At 37.7% G+C, this 20,916-nt stretch overlaps 1 protein-coding gene and 1 pseudogene across 2 annotated transcripts in view; one reads left to right on the top strand and one right to left on the bottom strand.

Annotated features, from left to right (window-relative positions):
* LOC306666788 (uncharacterized protein) overlaps positions 1-20,916 on the top strand; it is an 88,487-nt gene that overhangs the window by 6,884 nt on the left and 60,687 nt on the right. Inside the window, exons 3-4 of the mRNA XM_079149064.1 lie at positions 5,295-5,350; positions 6,303-6,567. Coding sequence (XP_079005190.1) covers positions 5,295-5,350; positions 6,303-6,419 — 173 coding nt within the window. The 3' untranslated portion in view covers positions 6,420-6,567. Of the gene's footprint in view, positions 1-5,294; positions 5,351-6,302 lie in introns of the transcript that reaches the window.
* LOC306665157 (protein BEX3-like) lies at positions 6,937-7,334 on the bottom strand (annotated as a pseudogene). Its single transcript has one exon. The product of its transcript is annotated as a protein BEX3-like (transcript).

The raw sequence follows: 20,916 nt of genomic DNA, 5'->3' as shown, positions 1-20,916 counted from the left end.
ACAACACACACACACACACACACACACACACACACACACACACTCCATTTGGGGCAATATGAATTCCTTTGTTGTATGACCTTCAGCTCTCTAACCAAAGTGAGTGATAGAAAAAAAAAAAAAAAATGAACCAACCTGTTTTGGAAATGGAACCAAAGCAACTGATCTTGGTTTGAGAGACTCTGATTTCCTCTCCATCTCAAAGCCAAATACACAAATGGACCAGATCTGGCCACCTTGTGTAGACAACCAGCAGCAATTCTTTGTTAGCCCTAAGCTGCCAAAGACCAGAGAGTGAAGAAGTGGCAAAGGGATGGTAAGAGAGGGTATCCCTCCCTCCAATGTTTCAAGAAATTCCAGTTCCCTATTAAGTAAAGAAAACAGTTTGTCAATATGCATGTAACTACATTCCCTATAAAATCTCTCTGACAGCTAGGTAAATTGTATAAAGTATATCTGGTGCACGATTCTCCTGATGAATTGGGATTATTGACTCTAAGAGTAAATTGATTTTTGGGACTAAGTGGGTTGTGAGGTCCTTCCTGGAGGCTATTATAACATTTCCGAGCTACATAGATGTATTATTGGCTCCTGTGGATTAAGATTTTCTTTGTTTTACACTTGTGTTCTGGGAGGGATGGAAGAACTTGTCCAGAGTCATAACAGGAGGATTTGAGAAGTGAAGCTGTCATAGTTGCAGAAAGAAAAGAAGTGAATGTAGGGACTTATATATATCTAAATGCAAAATTGTCCCTAGTCCTAAGTGTGAAACTCTAATTTATCCAGCTTATGCCTTATAGAAAAACAAATATCTGCCAGACAAAGGAGAAACCATGAAAATTAATCTACACACCTAAAAAATTATATATGTAGACCACCTCTTAATTGTGGCTTATTAAAATCTACCCAGTATGGCCAATTATTGAGTTTCATTGGGATTTATTCCAAAAACCTCTTTTGTTTCTTGATTGTGCAGAGAGATCAATTTAAATGACAAACTGGCATGTTAAATACAAGCTCAAATTTAACTGAAATAATTTCACACTGCACGAAATATATTTAATTATATTTATTAAGGTAATATAATTATTTTATTTGTTATTTTGTCTTCAATGTGGAAGAACAAAAAAATGCAGAAATAATGAGTGACCTCTCAAATGACTCTTACCTTATCAAAAGCAAAGGCAGGAGGGAGGTTTAATTTCAGGTATTTCCATTTAGTGTTTGAGCTACTTGAGGAAATAAATTGGGTAGTGATATAGGGAATAATTCCCACTCTTTTGTGTCCTTTAGTTATGATGTGTGCCCTCCCATGTGTTCCCGCCGTGCTCCTCTTGTATTAGCCAAAGTGATTAAGCTTAGGTCAAAATATCCTGAGTGACATGTTCCTACAGAGATAGCCATGGCATGAGTGTCGGCAAGCCATAGCTTTCCTTGTGCCCCCATGATTCCATCCTCTTCATTCCATTCTGGGTAAACCCATCTGGCCTAGAGAGAAGAAACAAATAGCAGAAAGGGTCTCCATTTGCTTTTGATGGTGGACGGGGGACAGAAGGGGCCTCCTCCTCCACTCAAAGAAGCTTCTTTGAATGATGACAATGTCCTGCTTTCTCCCTGGGGTGGAGGATCAAACCCAATTACATATTCAATTTATATGACTTTGACTTTCATCTCCTCTAAACCTCACTATAAGCTAGCGAGGGAGGTGGGAACTGGCATAATGTAATATATAACTCTTTATTTATTGAGTATGAACCAAGGGCCAGGCACTCTGCGGGATCATAAATATGAAGATAAATTCAAAGAAATTCCTATTCTGAAGAGAGTGAAATACATTCTAGTGGCTATACAGCAAGGGAGTTGAGACATGAAATTGCTGTTAGTGCTGGTATCTATTTTGGGAAGAGGCTAAGCTTGAACAAATGGACTTAAGGATTCAGTCTTTGCAAGAAGATGAGAGATTCTGTCATTTTTCAAACCATTAAATTCTTTTCTGTATGTTTTGGCAATTAGTATAAATAATTTTCCTTCGTATCCACTTTATTATAAAAAGTATTTGAAGTGTCTTCAAGGATAAAACTACCATGTATTTCCCTAAAACACAGATAAGGGAAGTATTCAAATGATTTAAGTTGTATTAAGTTTATATTGGCATGCTGAATTCACTTTTTAATTTTTTAAGTTAACTATTGAGTAGTAGATCAAAAGAACATTTATAAAATAAATCATCCCTGGTAACTTAAGAAATATTCTGATATGAAAAACTTCAAACAAACACAGATATTAAGAGAATGTTACAATGAATTCCTGTACCTGTTACACAGCTCCATCAATTATGGTCTGCCCTGTAATTATAAATTATAATTTCCTAGGAATTTATCTCTGACTTAACAAAACTGACTCAAAAGAAATAGAATACCTGGCTGCCATAAATAAATTGCTTTAATGATTTAAAATCTTACATTGCTGATTCTAGTGTGTATTACTAATTCCATTCCTTGACTTGTACACTAAGTAAAAATTTGCACCTGTGCCCTTGGAACATGTACAGGATATATTAAGTACATAAAACATGAGGAATATACACTAAAAAGAGAGAAATGATATATTTTAAAGTTCCTTTCAAAATTCTCAAAAATACTGCCAATAAATCTGAATGATTGCAAAATGACCCACATACTCACCAAAAGGGCACAGGGTATATCTGTAGCAATGTTGATGGTTTTTTTTTTTCTCCTGCCCCAAACTGAAAACAAGGACAAATATCTGTCACTGGTGAAATACTATGCAATAATGACAGTAAACAATCGCCACATGCAACTATATGGATTCTCATACATAAATGATTTTTAAAAGAACATATTTAGTTGTATATAGACACAATGCCTTTGTTTTTATTTATTTTTATGTGTTGCTGAGGCTCAAACCCAGTACCTCACACATGATAGGCAAGTGCTTTACCACTGAGCCACACCCTAGCCCCATAAACCTTTCTTTGTTTTCTTCAGTACTAGGGATTGAACCCAGGGGTGCTTTTCCACTGAGCTACATCCCCAGTCCTGTTTTATTTTTTAAATCTGAGACAGGGTCTCATATGTACACTTTCTGTATATATGTCAATAAAATTTTGCATTACAAAAAACATCCCAAATGAAATAAAGTCATAAAAATATTTGATGCAGAAACAAGAGGGCTGGGGTTGTAGCTCAGTGGTAGGGCACTTACCTAGCATGTGTGAGGCACTGGTTTTGATTCTCAGTACCATATAAAAATAAATAAAAGTTTTTTTAAAAAAAAGAAGGAAAGAAGATATGTGCATGAGACTGCTCTTGATTTGAAATAAAGAATTGTGCTAACAACAAGTACTAACATATGAAATTATAGCTATTTAATTAATTTTTCCAGAAAACTTGGGGTCTTTCTTGAGAAATGAGAAGAAGACTTATTCTTCTAAGTATAGGAAAACATTATTTTCCCCTAAATGATACCACAGGCTTATGAAGTACTCTGTTCTCTAGTTAGGTCATCAGAAGTCTGATCCATGTATTAATCTTATTCTCTGACCATTGTTCTCATAACTGTTCACTCTGAGCCTGTTTCTTCATCTATAGAAAGGGAATCCAGATGCTCCTTGATTTATGACAAGGTCACATCCAAATAAACCCATCCTAGGCTGAAAACACATGTAATACCCCTGACCTATTATATAGAACATCAGAGCTTAGCAACACAATAAAGCACAGAGTACCCTCATGGTCATGAGGCTGGTTGGGAGCTGGCTCTGCCCAGCATCTGGAGAGAATATTATAAGGCACATCGTTAACCTAGGCAAAGATCAAGACTTAAAATTCCAAGTATGGTTTTCTACTGAATGCCCACTGCTTTTGCATCATTGTGTAGTTACATGATCATTAAGCCAAACCACTATAAGTAGAGTACCCTCTATATATATGAACCACCCTGTCTAGCACCTGGCAAGTGATCTTTTATTTCGGTTATTACTAATGTTATTAGAACTTGTCAAAAAGCAAGTTTTGTTCTAGTTTATTTTACTTTGTGCAATGGCAGTCATCTGAATACAGCTATTTTCTTGGGAATTCTGAATGATTCCTTTGTCTACTATAAAGAAAAATCTAAGTGGCTTCCATTTCTTGCCCTTGCTCTCTCTCTAACATGTTCTTTGTTTCTACTAAAGCATCATCATCTTACTAAGAAATGTAGTGGACTATTTCATTCTAGATTCATGATTTGTCTTGTGCTAGAGAAAACTCCCAAGCTGTCTATGGAGGTGTTCTAACCCTGTGTACTCATGAAGACTTGTCAGAAGATTCTTGAATTCTTCATGAGAAGAATTTTGGTTCTTCCTTTTTAATTTATGCCCTTACTTTAAACATAGATTATCCATTATTCTGCTGTTTGTCAGGATTCCTACACTTTTTCATTTTAACCTCATTTTCTGCATCGTAGGTTTTCATTCTGAGATGGAGATAAATCATGCTGTCCCAACATGTTTGTAGTGTATTAATCATCCAGTTCTCCTCAATGGGCTTTTCATATGGTTGCCTGTTTTACATCTGTTCATTCCTTTCTGCTACAAGATCCACAGCCCACTCTTATTTTCTATTTCTTTTAGAATTGGATGCAAAATAGTGTATTTTTCCCTCATGACATTTCTATTGATTGAAGATTTATCAGAAACTATTTGGTTTAAGGAGATGCTGTCATTTCTATTTACATTACTTCTTTATTATTCTTGGTATTCATCCCCTCCCCATCCTCTTATGGAAAACAGTGCCTGCAATGACCTGAACTGATTCTCTCAAGCTTTCCTTCTCAGAAAGTAGGCTGGCCTCAACTTTCTTCAGGGCAGAGATTACCTGATTTCATTTATCAGCTAATCCACAGATAAACCTAGTGACTCTTTTGTGAAAGTAGGACATAGAAAGGAATTAATTTGCAAAACAGTGAACAAAACTTTTATACTCTTAAGATAGGATGGTGGGAGAAACTTATTCTTCAAAATTATTATCTGTCCTGAAGACTCAGTCACTCCTGAGGTGAAAATAAAATGTAGTTTTTACTTTAAAAATTAGATCAAGATAGAAATGATTACTAATGGCTTGTATAGACAATCTGCCAGTGTAATGCCACTTATGTTACTTTAGTTATCACGGCATCCTTGCTGTAACCTAATATTCCCTCTGCGTTTTGGATTATGTTAATGGCAGTGGCTTTTATCTGTGTTTTTGAAAAGACAGGAAAGAGATTACTGAGGGTTTTTTTTCCCCTTCCAGACAAACATCTGAAGGTTCTCATTGGTTTGTTTCAAGACCACAGTTTCTGCTACCATGTAAGTGGATGGTTGGAATTAAACACATTTGCAAGTACTCGAAAATGGTATGTCTGCAATTCCGAGGGCTGTGGACCTTGGGCAGCTCAGTTTCCCTTCTCTTTTCCCTTCTTTCATTTCCAGCTTTCCTCTTAAATGTCAGTCTTCGTCAAGATTGAATCCTTAGGCTTCGTAGCCTGAATAGTTCCTAAGCAAGGCTTTATGAACACAAACGAGACTAAAAAAAATAGATGGAAAATTGAAGTGAAGGTGATTAAGATAGGAGAATTTAATTCACAAAAAGTAGACCTTAAAAAGCAGCTACAGAAGGGCCACCGAACCTGTCCTGCACTTCTTAGTGGCAAAAAAGGGGAAATTGTTGATTTTTTCTTGGTCTGGTCTTTCTAATTTGGTCTTAACATTTACTTTATCAAGAGAGGCCGTAAGGCAAGATAGTTGTGAACTTGAGGGGAAAGTCAGGTTCTAGTTCTCCCATTACAAGCTCTCCTTGTGCCCAGATCATCACCACCCACCCCCTTGGCTCTTAAATCTCCTTCTCTATTGTAGGCTTCTTGTCTTAGACTCCTTTTCTTTATATTCAACTTGTGATTAGCTCTGGAAGATGTTTCCCCTTAAAACTCACTACCTGAGGACAGGTGATTCTCTGAAGCCATTGACTCCTTGCCCTGCCCCCTCCCCCGTGCTACGGATCAAATCCAGGGCCTTGTGCATGCCAGGCAAGCGCTCTTCCACCGAGCCACACCCCTAGGCCTCACAGACATGCTTTTAATATGAGAACCAATGAACCGTGTGCTTGATTATGTTTCTATCACAAATTTAATATAGTTTCTGCTCTGGCATGCAATTATAGGCTTGGCATTAAGTTGTACTCTGTCACATTTGGCCTTGTTAAAACTTTCCCTCCCTGTATGTGGTTGTTTACAATCAAGGCTACTTGTTCCTCGTCCCACAGAACCCAAACCAATATACTGCACAGCTGCTGACCATGATGAACCTATGGGTCAGCACCAGAGTCAAGCAAATAAACTACACGCCTTGCACAAGTTTTCTTAAATTAGCCAATCCGTGAGGCCTGCGGACCTTACTAAAGGACTACTCTCCAGTGCTGGTTCTGCTCTGTGATGCTTTCTGACTTTTCCTCAGCTACTCGTCAGCAACCATAAGCTCTCTGGCTCTGTAACACTTTTCTTCTCTTTTATGCAATTTATGTTTATCTCCTCACTGCGTTTCATTTGATTAACAAACCGTAACCTAACTTTCCCCTCACACTCACAGATATCTTTACTAATGGCCACTCTTGACAGAGTAAATGTTAAGACCAAATTAGAAAAACCAGACCAAGAAAAATCACAACGATTTCCCTCTGTTTTGCCACTGGGAAGTTCAGGACAAACTTAGTGGCCCTTCTGTAGTAGTTGTTGTTTTTGTTTGCTTGCTTTTTAACTGCTTTATTAACTTTACATTTTTCCATACACATGGATAAAACTACTGCTGACAGAAACTTAGGCTGGGTGCAAAGGTGATCTTGAATTCGATGCTGCAAGGCAAGACCCACTTGACACATGGAAATAACAAGGTTTACAGCAAACAGATCAGTAAAGGCATATCAGGAAAATGCAAAGAAAAGGAAGGACAGTGGGACTCAGTATTAATCTCATGGAAAAAGGCAGAAGTCAAGGCATAAGGCAAAATTCATCATGATGGTCATGGTGACTAGAGAGCTCCCCTGTTCCTCAACTGAGAGTTCCTCAACTGCAGCTCCCTAAGCTTTCTCCCGATTTCTCTCATCTCCTCTATGAACATTTCCATATCATCTCCATCTCCATCCATCCCATCATTGATCTGCCTATTGGATATGGCCCATTGAAAATTAGGGGCAAGTCAGGGCTTGTCCCCATCTATTATTTCCTGCCGGCTGGTGGCCTTCACCTCCCAAAGAACGATCGTCTTCTCCATCCTGCATGGGCTGCTCCATTTCTTCATTTTCCTGGGCCAGTCTTTGCCTTCTCCTCCTCCTCTGGATTCTCGACACCAGTTGCGCCATAGTGACACTGGGCCCCCTGTAGACCTGCTCCTCTCTCCCCAGCCAAATGCCAGCCCACCGTGTGCAGGGCAGCAGGAGCTGGTAGCCAGATGCAAGTCTGTGGCTGCTGTTTAAGGTCTGCCTTTGGTGGAGTAAACTCGCCTGTCTTCATCTCCTTCACCTTGATTTTTCATCTATTTATACGACCTTGAGAACTAGTCAGGTTATGTCTATGAATATCATGATGTGATGTCGCACACATACACATGTATAATATACATACACACCCCTGCTGAATATTTCCTCTTTGATGGTCAACTTTAAATTCATGTTTGTTATGTTTTAAGATATGAATTATACTAAAAGCTCATGTATGAAACAAAGCAAGAGAGTTTAGAGGTGAAATGATTGGGTTATGGGAGTCTTGACCTAATGGATACATAATCCACTTGAATGGGTTAACTGCGTGGGTCGGGTTGGGGGAGGTAAATCAGGAAGGGCATGCCTTTACGGTATATACTTTTTCCCTAGTGAGTAGAGATCTGTGCTTCCTAGTGGCCATGTCCTGAACTGCTTTTCTCTTTTATCCTTACACTATGATATTCTGCTTCATCTTAGGCCCAGAGCAACAGAATAGGCCATTTGTGAATTGAGACCTCTGAAATCTTGAGATGCAAATAAATTTCCCGCCTTTCAAACTGCTGTTGTCAGGTCTTTTGGTCCCAGGAGTGGAAAAGCTGACTGAAACAATGGTATACTTTGAATTCACCATGTTCGAAATTTATTTCCCTCCTAAATTCTCTGCCATGAACTAACCTGCCCAGTCTTCCAAACTAGCAGTAATCGTAACCTTCAACTCGTTCCCTCCTTCCACCTCACAACTAATTAGTCACTAAGTGCTTCCAATTTGCAGTGGACTTTCCCCTCTGGCTCCACCATCACTGTCCTAGCGGAACTTCAGTGGTCTCTTGCCACTCCAGTTTATTCTGTTCTTCCAGAGCAACCTTCCTAAAATGCATGCTTGATCTTGTTAAAGATGCTTCACTGTCTTCCTGAAATACTTTGAACAAGGCTTTTCATGATTACAATGGTGAGATCTTTTCTCTCAAGGTACATTTGTCCCCCTTTCTGGGGTCACCCATGGCACAGGTTGAAATTCTTTACAAACAGGCTCTGAGACAGAAAGGAAAGCGAGAGTTTCATCAGCATGTGCTCTTGGGATTACCACCTGTAGAACAGAAGGGAAGAAAATAGAAAGAAAGGGACTGAGGGAGAAGCTATGAGTCCTGGTATGCTGTAGTTGGTTTGCCTGGAAATTGATAAATGCTATAAATCGGGGCTCCTCCCTACTCACTCCCACGGAGCCCACTTGCCAATTTACCCTTGGCTGCAGTGCATCTTAGTAAAGACCTTAGCTGAGCCCACAGAGAGTTCAATCACTGGGGAAGCCCTTAGGAGTTGGCCTGAGATTGAAGTGAGGAATCAGGCAACCATACCCCTGTGTCATAAGTCATTGGACGAGGACTTCCCATTGGAAAGGGCTTGACCTTGGTCAGGAGAACTGTCTTCAGCTGCAGTGATTCCAAAGAGGTTAGACAGCACCACCCCAGCAGCTGGGGCAATAGGTCTTAGAACCAGCTTGCCCGAGTTCCACATGGCTTCCCCATTCGCAGCTTTTTGAATAGCACTGACCCCATTAAGTTGGAAGCAGGATTGTAGTTTGAGACTGGCTTTTGACTCTAATAGTCTTGTAGATATAAGAGATAAGGGAGACATTTGGCAAAGTAAATGGAGTCCATGGTTTTCTTTATCCCTTGGACTAAGGACTGGAGAATTAAGGATTGTCATTATCTTTTACTAAGCTACACATTCCAAAGTTCTTCAGTTCATAGTTTTATCATACAATAGTTTTGAACCAGAGACAACGTTGCTTGCTGGCCACACAAGCAAAATCTGGGGACATCAGTGGTCATAACAGTGTGGTGGTGGTGGTGTTGGCACCTAGTGTACAGAGGCTAGGAATACTGTTAAACATCCTATAAGGCTTGGGACGGCCCCCACAACAAACGATGGTTCAGCCCAAAATGTCAACAGTGCTGAGATTGGTTACACCTTGCTCTGTGGCAATAACCACTTAATGGGTGCTTTGTTCCAGATGGCTATGGGAAAAGAGTGAGATAAATTCTTTTACCTCTGCAGCTCCCGATAGAGTTGGAGTCCCTTCCACTGCCTATCTTTTACTACTAACTGGATTTTCATTGCTTTTAACCTCAACCAGGTTAGGTAATCAATCTCAGGTTTCTCCCTATTTCCTGTAATCATTCCTATATGCTTTTATAAGAAAAATAAGCCAACCCACCTTGTTTTAAATAGTAATTTATTAAAAACATATTTGGTGCCTCATATAAATACCAAGAAGATTGAATTCTGCTATCCCCATTGATATCAGGTAGCCCAGATTGGATCATGGACATCCAAAGTTAGAGCACAAAGTTGGTTGAGTCAGGATACTGCCCTGGTACTGAACATTGGATTTTACAGCTTGGGTGCTGGACAGGACACTCTGTCATGGTGAAGCCAAAATTATAGGCAATCGGGTCAAATCGAGAAAATGGAGGCCCATCTGCATCTAGGAAGTTAGAGACTGCCCCTGGGAGATTGGAATGTCAGTGTCTCCAGAGCCCTTTTGATCACCAGGTTACTTGCCTATACTACCCCTTCCAAAAGACTGCAGGCAGGGAATTGCTAATTAATGCCCTCTGGGCCCGTACCTGCCTGAATGCCCATCTGCTTCTCACCTTTTTGCCATCTCCTAGGCCTAGTCAGGTAGGCAGAGGGGAGAGGGCAGGAGAACAAAGGAAACTTTAAACTATAAAAGGGGCAGGACGCTCTCTCTTCTTGGGATACCAGAATACCAGCCATGGCCCCCTTCTCCCTCCCAGGAGAAGTCTGTGTTACTACCTTTAATAAAACCTGCTTCATATGCTTGCCTCGGTGTGCTTCTCTAGTGTTATACTTCAACATTTGAGGAAGCAGAACTCGTCACCAATAACCGGTGGTATCAATGGCACTGTGCCACTGCAGGCCCACAGCACAGGGACCCTCCTATGCCTGCTCCTCTCTACCCGCTGATTTAGTCTGTGGTGGGTATACCTATTGGATAGAGCCTGCAATTGGTGCTCTGGAAATCTCAGCTTGGTGGTGAATGGTGGACTTTACCTCTGACCACAACTCATAAAGTAGGGAATTCCTCAGACTCATGAAAGGGTTTCAATGCTGGGGAGCAAATTATGACAACTTTCAGGGGAAGGTGTTAATTCCTCCTGACATTTGCATGCATTTTAAGTCATTTTATTGCACATAGTTCTAAGAGCAAAAGTTTGGATGTATATAGCACTCTATTATTCTAGTGTGTTATCTCCAGTTAGTTAATAGATTTCTGATGATCATAACTGCTGTTATACGTGCACACACACCCCCTCCAAACCCAACCTTGGAACCACTTCAGATAATCACTATATATACTTCCTTAGAAGAAAGATAGACATTCGTCCCCAAAAGAGTTTACCTTTCTTGTTCTAATTAATTTCTACATGTGTTAGCAGTGCTGAAATAAAGAATGCCGGAAGTAGTTCCCTAATGAAATAAAGCTAGAAAGCATGGCTTTTCATTTGTGTTCTTGATTAATTGTGTGCTTCTCTCCTCTTTTGTGGAAAATAAATCCACATGAAAAACTGTCAATGCAGAAAAACAAAAGGCCCTTTTTGAGTGTTCTTAGTGCTACTGTGACATTTTCCCACTTTTCTTATTGTCTCTTGATGGATTTTTTCCATTCACCTTTTCTGACACCATCAAAGATGAAAAGCTATGTGCCTCACAGATGAGCCCATACCCTGACAGAGCTTTGCAAGAATTTCTGATAACCTATCTTGTAAAATACCAATATTGTCTGGAAGCCTTGAATTGCCAGTGTGGTAGGGTAGTTACTTTTCTTTGTAAGTTAATGAGGTATCCTAAAGGAGGTAGCCAGAGGCAGACCAGTTTTGACTTTCCTGTGAAGAATGGGGGCAGCCAACTTGCCTATCATTATTGGAGATATTTTTGAGTTGTTTTGGTAAGAACCCAATTATTTTAGTCCACTTTTGGTTGCTTTGACAGAAAACTTTAGTTCACAGCTCTGGTGACTTTAAGAACATGGCATCGAAATCTGCTTGGTTCTGGTGAGGGCCTCTGGCTACACCACAATATGGCAGATGGCATGTCGAATGTGTTTTCAAGGGAGAGGTCATATGTGAGGCAGGAAGCCAGAAAGGTTTGCTGTTCTGATGATGATCCAGCATCACAGGAGCTGACTGACTGTGAGGCTGACTTTAATCTCTTTCAAGGGTGATTCCCCAGTGACCTAATTGTGTCCTACTAGTCCCTGCCTCTTAAAGGTTCTACCACAATGACACTGACATATGGAGACTAAGCTTCCTGCACATGAACACTAGGAGACACATTCAAATCCTGACCAAACCATAGCACCAATCTTACAAGTTCATCTTTCCAAACATAGTATTTTCTTTTTATCATTCTCTAAGATATCTTTGCATACTGCCATCTATCATTACTTTAATTTTATAGATGAAAAACTGAATTGCAGGAAAAGCAGACCATAAGACTCAATTAAAAATCAAATACTTAAATATAAGTGATTAAATAAAAACCCAGTGCTTCTTCATTTATAAACTCTGGTGCAGGCAGAAAGAGAATCTTTTACCAGTCAGGCTGGAAATCACAACTCTCCTTCTCCCTCCCAAGTAGCTGGGACTTTAGGCACATGACACTGTGCCCAGCTACATCTAGTTTCTTGAAACATCAGAATGGAAGACTAATTTTGAAATTAACTTTATATTTTAAAATAGTTTTAGATGTACAGAAGAGTCACAAAGATAGTACAGAGTTTCTACATACTCCATACTTAGTTTCTCTTTTTGCCAATGTCTTAGTAGGATATGTTTGTCACAATTAATGAGCCAATATTGATGTTAACTGAAGTCCACATAGTTTACTCATATTTCCTTAATTTTTACCTCATATTCTTTTTTCTGCTCCAGAATCCTATTTGAGATACCATATTAACCTTTAGTTACCATGTTATTGGCTTATATTGCCTATGACCATTTCTTAGACTTACCTTGATGGCTTTAAGGCATACTAGCTGAGTATTTTGTAGAATGTCCTCCTCCCACTGGAAAAAGTTTAATGAATACACACACACACACACACACACACACACACCACATATTAATGAAATGCTGTGATGTTTCCATACCTATAGTGTGCACTAATCTAATCTTCCTTTGCTCATGCTTCCTCCCCTGACCAATCTCTAGTCACTATCCTACCTTCAGGTGGATGTTGTTAGCCTCCACATGTGAGAACATGTGGTACTTGTCTTTCTGTGTCTGACTTATTTAACACAATGATTTCCAGTTCCATCCATTTTGCTGTTTATGACAGGAATCAATTCTTTATGGCTGAATTAATACTCTTGTGTATATGTACCTCATTTTTAGAATGGGTACTGGTGATTGAATCAAGGGGCATTTTAATCACTGAGCTATGTCCTCAGTCCTTTTGATTTTTCAATTTTGAGACAGTCTTGCTAAATTCCCCAGACTGGCCTTGAACTTATGACCCTCCTGCCCCCGCCTCTCAAGTTTCTAAGATTACAGGCATCCACCACTACACCCAGCTTATACTACATTTTCTTTATCAACTCAGTTGTTGATGGGCACCAACGTGGATTCTTAGCTTTTATGAATAGTGTGAATAAATGTGTAGGTGTCTTTGGTATGCTCATTGCATGTCCTTTGGATCTATATCCAGAAGTAGGATAACTGGATCATGTGGTAGATTTGCTTTTAGTTCTTTGAAGAACATCTCTACTGTTCTTTATAAAGACTGCACTAACTACATTCCCACCAAGAGTGTATAAATTCCTTTTTCTCCATATCATTGCCAGCAGTTGTTTTTTATTTTTGTTTTTATAAAACACATTCTAACTGATGTGAGATGATATCTTATTGTGAGTTTGCTTTTTGTTTTTGTGGTTTTGTACCAGGGATTGAACCCAGGGGTGCTTAATTACTGAACCATATCCTCAGTCCTTTTTATTTTTAAATTTGAGATAGGGCCTCACTAAGTTGCTGAGGCTGGCCTCAAACTTATCATTCTCCTGCCTCAGCCTTCCAAGCCTCTGCAATTACAGGTGTGTGCCACCATGCCTGGCTCTCATTGTGGTTCAGATTTTTAGTTCCCTGGTGATGAATGGTATATTTTCATATATATTCTTTTTATATGTTGGTTATTTGTATTTCTTTTAAAAAGTATCTTTTCAGATCACTTGTCTACTTTTTTAACTGGATACCATTTTTTAAAGTTTTTTTCTTTAATTTTATATTCTAGACATTAGCCCTCTGTCAAATGAATAGTTGGCAAGTATTTTCTGTAGGTTCTCTTTATTGATTCATTTGCTGTGCAGAAACGTTTTAGTTTGATGTCATCCCATTTGGCAATTTTTACTTTTGTTTCCTGTGCATTAAAGTGCTGTCTAGAAAATCATTGCCTGTACCAATGTGTTGAAGTGTTTCCCCTGTTTTACTCTAGTAGTTTCAGATCTTGCCTATAGGCCTTTGATTCATCTTGAGTTGCTTTGTACAGAGTGAGAGATTGAGTTTCAGACTTCAGCACAGAGATAGCCAGTTTTCCCAGCACCATTTACTAACTAGACTATTCTTTATCCAATATATGTTTTTGGTGCCTTTGTAAAGAATCAATTGGCTGTAGATACGTGGGCTTATTTTAGGATTTCTATTCTGTTCCATTGGTCTGTGTCTGTTTTGATGCCAATACCATGTTGGATTACTATGACTGTGTAGTATGTCTTGAAATTAGGTGTGGGGATGTCCCCAGCTCTACTGTTTTTGCTTGAGACTGATTTGGCTGTTTGGAGTCTTTTGTAAAGCTTCCATATAAATTTTAGGATTTTCTTTTCTAGTTCTGTGAAGAATGTCTTTGGTATTTTGATAGGAATTGCATTGAATTTATAGATTGCTTTGGGTAATATGGATGTTTTAACAACATGCTTCTGGTCCAAGAATGTGAGAGATCTTTCCATCTTTTTGTGTCTTCAATTTCTTTCATCAGTTTTTTGTCATTTTTTTTTTTTTAATTGTAAAGTTCTTCCCCTTCCTTGGTTAAGCTTATTCCTAGGTATTTTATCTTTTTTGTAGTTATTGTGAACAAGTTTGCTTTCATGATTTCTTAGTCAATTTGTTATTGGTATATAGAAAAGTTACCAATTTTTATGTTGATTTTTGTATTCTCTTTTACTGAATTCATTTATCAGTTTAATGGTCTTTTGGAGGACTCTAGGTTTTTCTATAGAGAATACAAACAGGGATAACTTGACTTCCTCCTTCCTACTTGCATATCTTTTCTTTCTTTTGCCTAATTGCTCTGGCAAATTTGATCAAATGCTTTTTCTGCATCTATTGATATGCTCATGTGAACTTTATCCTTCATTTTGTCGATTATAACATTAATTGATTTGTGTCTATCCTTACATCCCTAGAATGAAACTGACCTGTTCAGTGAGCGATCTTTTTCATGTGCTGTTGAATTTGATTTGCGAATATTTTGTTGAAAATTTTTACATCTAATAAACATCGTTCTTTTTTGTTGAGGTTGTTGTGTTAGGTTTTAGTAACAGGGTAATGTTGGCATGGAATGAGCATGGAAGGGTTCTTTAATTCTTTGGAATTGAGAAAATTAGCATTAGTTCTTCAAAAATTGGGTAAAAACTCTGTAGTGAAGCCCTCAGGGCTGATTCAATCTCGTTACTTGTTATTGGTCTGTCTATTTCAGTGTTTGTTTCTTGTCCTCATGGCTTTTTGGTAGGTCATACATATCCTGAAATTTTCCCATTTATTTTAGTTTTTCCAATTTGTTAGTATATATATGTTTTAAAAAATAATGCCTTTGGCTGGGGTTGTAGCTCAGTGGTAACACACTTGCCTTGCATGTGTGAGTCCCTGGGCTCAATCCTCAGCACCACATTAAAAAAAAAATCAAATAAATAAAATAAAGGTATTATGTCCATCTACAACTAAAAATATTTTTAAAACTCCCTAATAAACCTTTGTATTTCTCTGGTATCAACTATATTTTCTTTTTCCTTTTCCATCTGATTTTATTTGAGTATTCCCTTTTCTTTTTGGTTAGTCTAGCTAAAGGTTTGTCAGTTGCTCTGATCATTTAAAAAAAAAAAAAAAAAAAAAACCACCCCTTTCATTGGTCTTTTGTTTTTTGTCTGTTTTATTTCTGCTTTGGCCTGTGTTATTCCTTTCCTCCTTTTAATTTCAGGGTTGGTTCTGTGTTTTTTAAATCCTTGTGATGTAGGGTTAAGTTGTTTATTTGAAATCTGGTGGGTTTTTTTGTTTTTGTTTTTATGTAGGCACTTACTGCCATAGACTTCCCTCTTAGTACAGCTTTTATTCTAGCCCACAAGTTTTGGTGTTTGTTTCCATTTTCATTTGTTTCAGGAAAATTTTAAATTTCCCTTTTTCTTTTTTTTGTTTTTGTGATCATTCAGTAGTATGTTGATCTTCACGTATTTGTATAATTTCTAAATATTTCTTTTGTTAACTTCTAGCTTTATTCACTGTGATAAGAAAAGATACACAATATGATTTTAATCTTAAAAACTTTGTTTAAACTTGTTTTGTAGTCCAATATATGGTCTATTTTAGGAAAATTCCATGCACTGATGTGCAGAACCTCAACTTTGGGATGGAATAGTCTGTAAATATCTGTTGAGTCCATTTGATTTACAGTAGAACTCTAGCATTTCCTTTTTTCTAATCTGCACGATCTGTCCATAGATGAAAGTGGAGTGTTGAAGTCTCCCACTATTATCGTATTGGAGTCTACCCTTCTCTTTAGGTCTATTATTATTTGTTTAATAAAATTGGGTGTTTCAACATTAGGTTTATGTGGATTTACAATCATCATATTTCTGAATTGATACATAGTGACCTTCTTTTTTCCTTACAGTTTTTGTCTTAAAGTCTATTAAGTATAATTTTTGCTCATTTTGGGTTTCCATTTGCTTCCAATATCATTTTCATCCTATTTAGTCTATTTGTGAATTTATTGGTAAGTTTCTTATAGTCAGAATATTGTTACATTTTGTTGTTACATCCATTCAGTCATTCTGTGTCTTTTAATTAGAGAATTTAGTCCATTTACACTTAAGGTTATTATTGATAGGTGAGCATTTAACTCCCATCATTTTGATTTTCTTCAACTTTTAAATGTTCTTTGTTTTTCATTTATTTTGTGGTTTGATGGTTTACTGGATTGGTAAAGTTTAGTTCTTTTCTCTTTTGTGTGTCTGTTATTATAGTGGAATTTATACTTTCACATGATTTCAAGAAGGTAGTTTGGGTTTCTTTCACTTCTGGATATAGGACTCCTTGAAGCATCTGGTCTGGTGATCATGACTTCCCTGTTTTTGCTTGTCTTGAAAGGACTTTTATTCCTCATGTCCAAAGAATATCCTTGCTGTGTATAGTATTCTTGGTTGGAAGTTTGAACTCAGAATATATCATTTTACTCCCTCCTGGTTTGTAGAGTTTCTGCTGAGAAATCTGCTGTGAGTCTTACAGGGGTACCCTTAAATGACTTGGTGCTTTTCTCTTCAGATTTTAGAGTTGTTTTTTTTTTTTTTTGTCTTGTACTTTTGTCAGTTCAACTATAATATACTATAATGAAGATCTTTTCTGGTCGTGTGTATATTTGGGGTCCTATAAGCCTCCTGTTCATTAAGATCCATGTCTTTCCCAGGGTTAGAGATGTTTTCTGATCTTATTGCATTGAATAGGTTTTCAATGCCCTTAATTTTTTTCTCTTTACTTCAGGTATCAAAAAATGTAGGTATTTGTTTAATGGTAATCTAAATGTCTTAAATGCTTTTATTTTTTCTTTTTTATCTGAGTGGTATATTGTAAGAGACCTGTTCTTCAGGTTCACAAATTTGTTCTTCTGCTGGATCTAGTCTGTTCTTGGGGATGAATGTTTTGATTCCCAAGAGGGGGAGAAGTGATTTTCCCATCATGATTCCCCAGCAGGGGAGGGGAAGGGAGGACTTCTCAGTATTAGGCAGAAAACTTCAAAAATGATGTGTAATGAGTGATAACTTTGAGAGTTCATAGTGCTTATAACCATTCATGCTCTGCAGGAGTTATAGTTCTAATTCTGGAGGATTCAATATTAAACACCTCATTATTGACTAAGATTTTTAATTTTTAGAGCATGTGAAGTTCTATTGGTTATGAAGGTCTGATTCCCTCCTTATCTAAGACTCAGAGCAAAGAATTAACTTCTGTTGCACTGTAGTATTGAAGCAAGAACTTACCTGTGACTTTCAGGTATTAAATAAGATACATGGATATTTGAGATCTATACAATGAAGTCAATCCTCAGGAAACATGAAACACAAAGAAAATCCACAGGAATTTTCCTTTTAGAGGAAAAAGAAGAAAATATCATGACCTTATTCAACTACTAGTAATGTGAGTTCTAGTAATGCAAAAATAAATGTTTAAAGATAAAAAAAAAGATATGTGGGGTCAATATAAAAAATATGCATACTGTGTCCCTCTATACAATAAGAAACATTCTTTTAACATTGTTTTGCTTTTAACATCACTATTTAAGCAAAATATTTTCCCACATGTACATATAATCATTTTTTGCAAAATTTCCTATGTCACACTTAGAAATTTTTAGTACATATGAATTCAACATGCAGCCATTTTTTGAAGGAAAAACAAGCCTTTTACTGCAAAGTAAAAGATGTATTAATAGAATTATAAAATTATAGCTATGAAAGTGGAGGATGTTGAAGAATTTGATTAGAAAGTATTCATAAAGTCTACTTTTTTCTTTTTGATAGTACAGATTTTACCATTAAGGTTTTCATAATTAAGGCAAATAAGAAAAAATGAGTAAGAACTTGAAGCATCCTGTCCTCGTTTGTTATAGTACCTAGACAAAAATAAACCAGCTATCAGAGGTGTTTGTGGAAAATGATTTGCAAAGGACTGGGCAGAGGTCTTATTTAATTTACAATCAGCTATTCCCTTTACCTCTTATAACTCAAAGGTTAAAAGGCATTGATGTCATTAACCTGATGGAATGTCTGACTATATTTCTATGTTCAATATTATATCTTGAAATAATTTAAGAAAAAATCTGCACTAGAAGTTTACAATTATCTCGAAGACTGTTCATGGGCCGATTGGATGGAGGGGAAAAAGCAGGATCAAAGACAGTAGAAGGGAGGATGGTCATGATCAATGCATAATATATGCATATAGGGCAGTATCACAATAAAACACATTAATCTGTACAATTAAAAGTGTTAAGAAAAAATATTGTTCACAAGGTTGGACCTGCAAGGTCCTGATGATTGATTAGTAGACCTAACTCAAAGAGCATTCAAAGAAGGTAAGGGAACTGTTTCTTTATGTGAAGGGAAGGGAACTGTTTCTTTATGTGAAGGGAAGGAAACTGTTTATGTGCTAGTAACTGTTTCAGGTATTTTACATAGATGGTTTTGTTGAATTTTCTCAACCATGGGACTGAAAATTATTATTTGCATAGTTCAGAAATGGTACTTAGAGGTAGTTGGGTCAAGGTCTCATGGCTTATTCATAGAAGACTTGGGAATTAAGCCTAGTTCCTGTCTCTTCATTCTTTCCAGGTTTTCCCGCTTTGGCTTTCTGCAATGTCATTTGGAGTCTATGGGAGTATTTAAAAACAAATCCTACTTGGACTTTGTCAGGTTTCCTGAGTTTTTAAGGTAGTAAGAGTCTGGGAAACTGTTTTTGTTTCTTCCAGTATTACTCTGCTACTTTCTCCTCTCTTTCTGTGACTCTAAATGAATGTAAACTTCTGCACTGTATCCTCTGCCTCTTACCCTTATTTTTAAATTTTCCTCTCTTGTTTCTCTGACTTCACTGGAGACTATTAAAAAAAAAAAAAAAAGCAACTGTTTTTCATTTCACTGATTCTCTCTTCAGTCATTTATCTGTTTTCTCAATTTCAATTGTTTTTTCTAAGCTCTGCATTTATCTAATTTCTCTGCGATCTTATTATATCTTTAAGTTTTAATTTCTTGCTAAAGTTTCCAAGGTTGCCCTTTATCATCATGAACATGGTGGGCAAAGTTATACAAGTTTGTATCTGAAAATTTCAATGTTTGTAGCTCATGTTGTCTTATCCCTTTATGTACCTCAATTTTTGGTGGGAGGCCGGGCATTGTATTTGAAAAAATTACAAAAATAATTTAAACATAGAATGATGGTTTTCTTTCTTGAAGTATTTCCTTCTGCAAACACCTGAGGGTCTTAATAGTACAAGGTCAAGTTTTGAGATTTGATTAGCCCACTTACACTGGACTGCAGTCAGTGTCCTCTCTTCCCCTGTGTCACCCTTTGGAGTCCCAGCCCTGGACCTTGGGAGGGGGTGTTCAGCTTCTAATCCCTGGTTGGTACTAGACTCTAAATTTTGGCATGCCATCCTGCTACCTCCCTGTCCTCACAAGGTCATCTTGTAGCTGCTGGCATAAAATTTGGCCTGTTAAATCCTTCTTATCATTTATTTCTGTACTGCTTTAAGATTAAAAAATTTTAATCCAGATCTTGTAGTGGACATCAGTGAAAGAATTGGTCCAAGTGAACTTATCTGCTATTTTCAGCTGGAGGTGGCCCTCAGCTCTTTTCATGATGCCTCTTGCTGCCTCGATTCCCACCAGCAAACTTTTACTGAAAAAGTTTAGACGCAGAGAAAGCTGAAGCCTGATCACTACGATGAAAAGTGAGAGCTAACTAAACGCCTGGCAGACTTCAGTTGTCCTGTGACAACTTTTGCTTTTGGTGGGCTCTCCAATTCTCATGCATGCACCAGTTCAAGAAGCTTGTAGCCAATTCATTTTTCTGGTTGGCTTGGTGTTGGGGTGCAGGAGAGGTGGAAGAGTGGATAGATGATGTGTGACTGCAGTCTGGCTTATATTGTTTTCATTTATTTGGAGAATACATGATCAAGACCTGACCAGACCATATGCTAAGAATCATGTAGGCTATGTTGAGCAAATAAACCACCTTCCTTTTCCCTTTGCGTGGTGTTTTCTTGCCAGATCTTCACATGCTTCGTGCCTTGCTGTGACACAAAAGTCTCTCCTCTGGGCCCTTTCCCAACAGCCTACCTGGAATGGCCTCTGTTCTTTTGTCCTCTGACACCGCATTATTTTCCCTCATTTACAACATTATGCATTTTTTAAAAACTTTTTTCTGCTTTCCCCTTCCTCTTGCACTAAAACAAGAACCGGATGGGAGACAGCAATCTCTCAGCTTCGCTTGCCACGTTCTGACTTCCTCCTTGCTTAATTAAGCTGTTCTGCCTTGTTTTCTATAAAATATAACACTTGATT

This window comes from Sciurus vulgaris (genome assembly GCF_902686455.1).
Source record: "Sciurus vulgaris genome assembly, chromosome: 7".
NCBI classification, from domain to species: Eukaryota; Metazoa; Chordata; class Mammalia; order Rodentia; family Sciuridae; genus Sciurus; species Sciurus vulgaris.
This window is presented reverse-complemented; position numbering and strand designations above follow the sequence as displayed.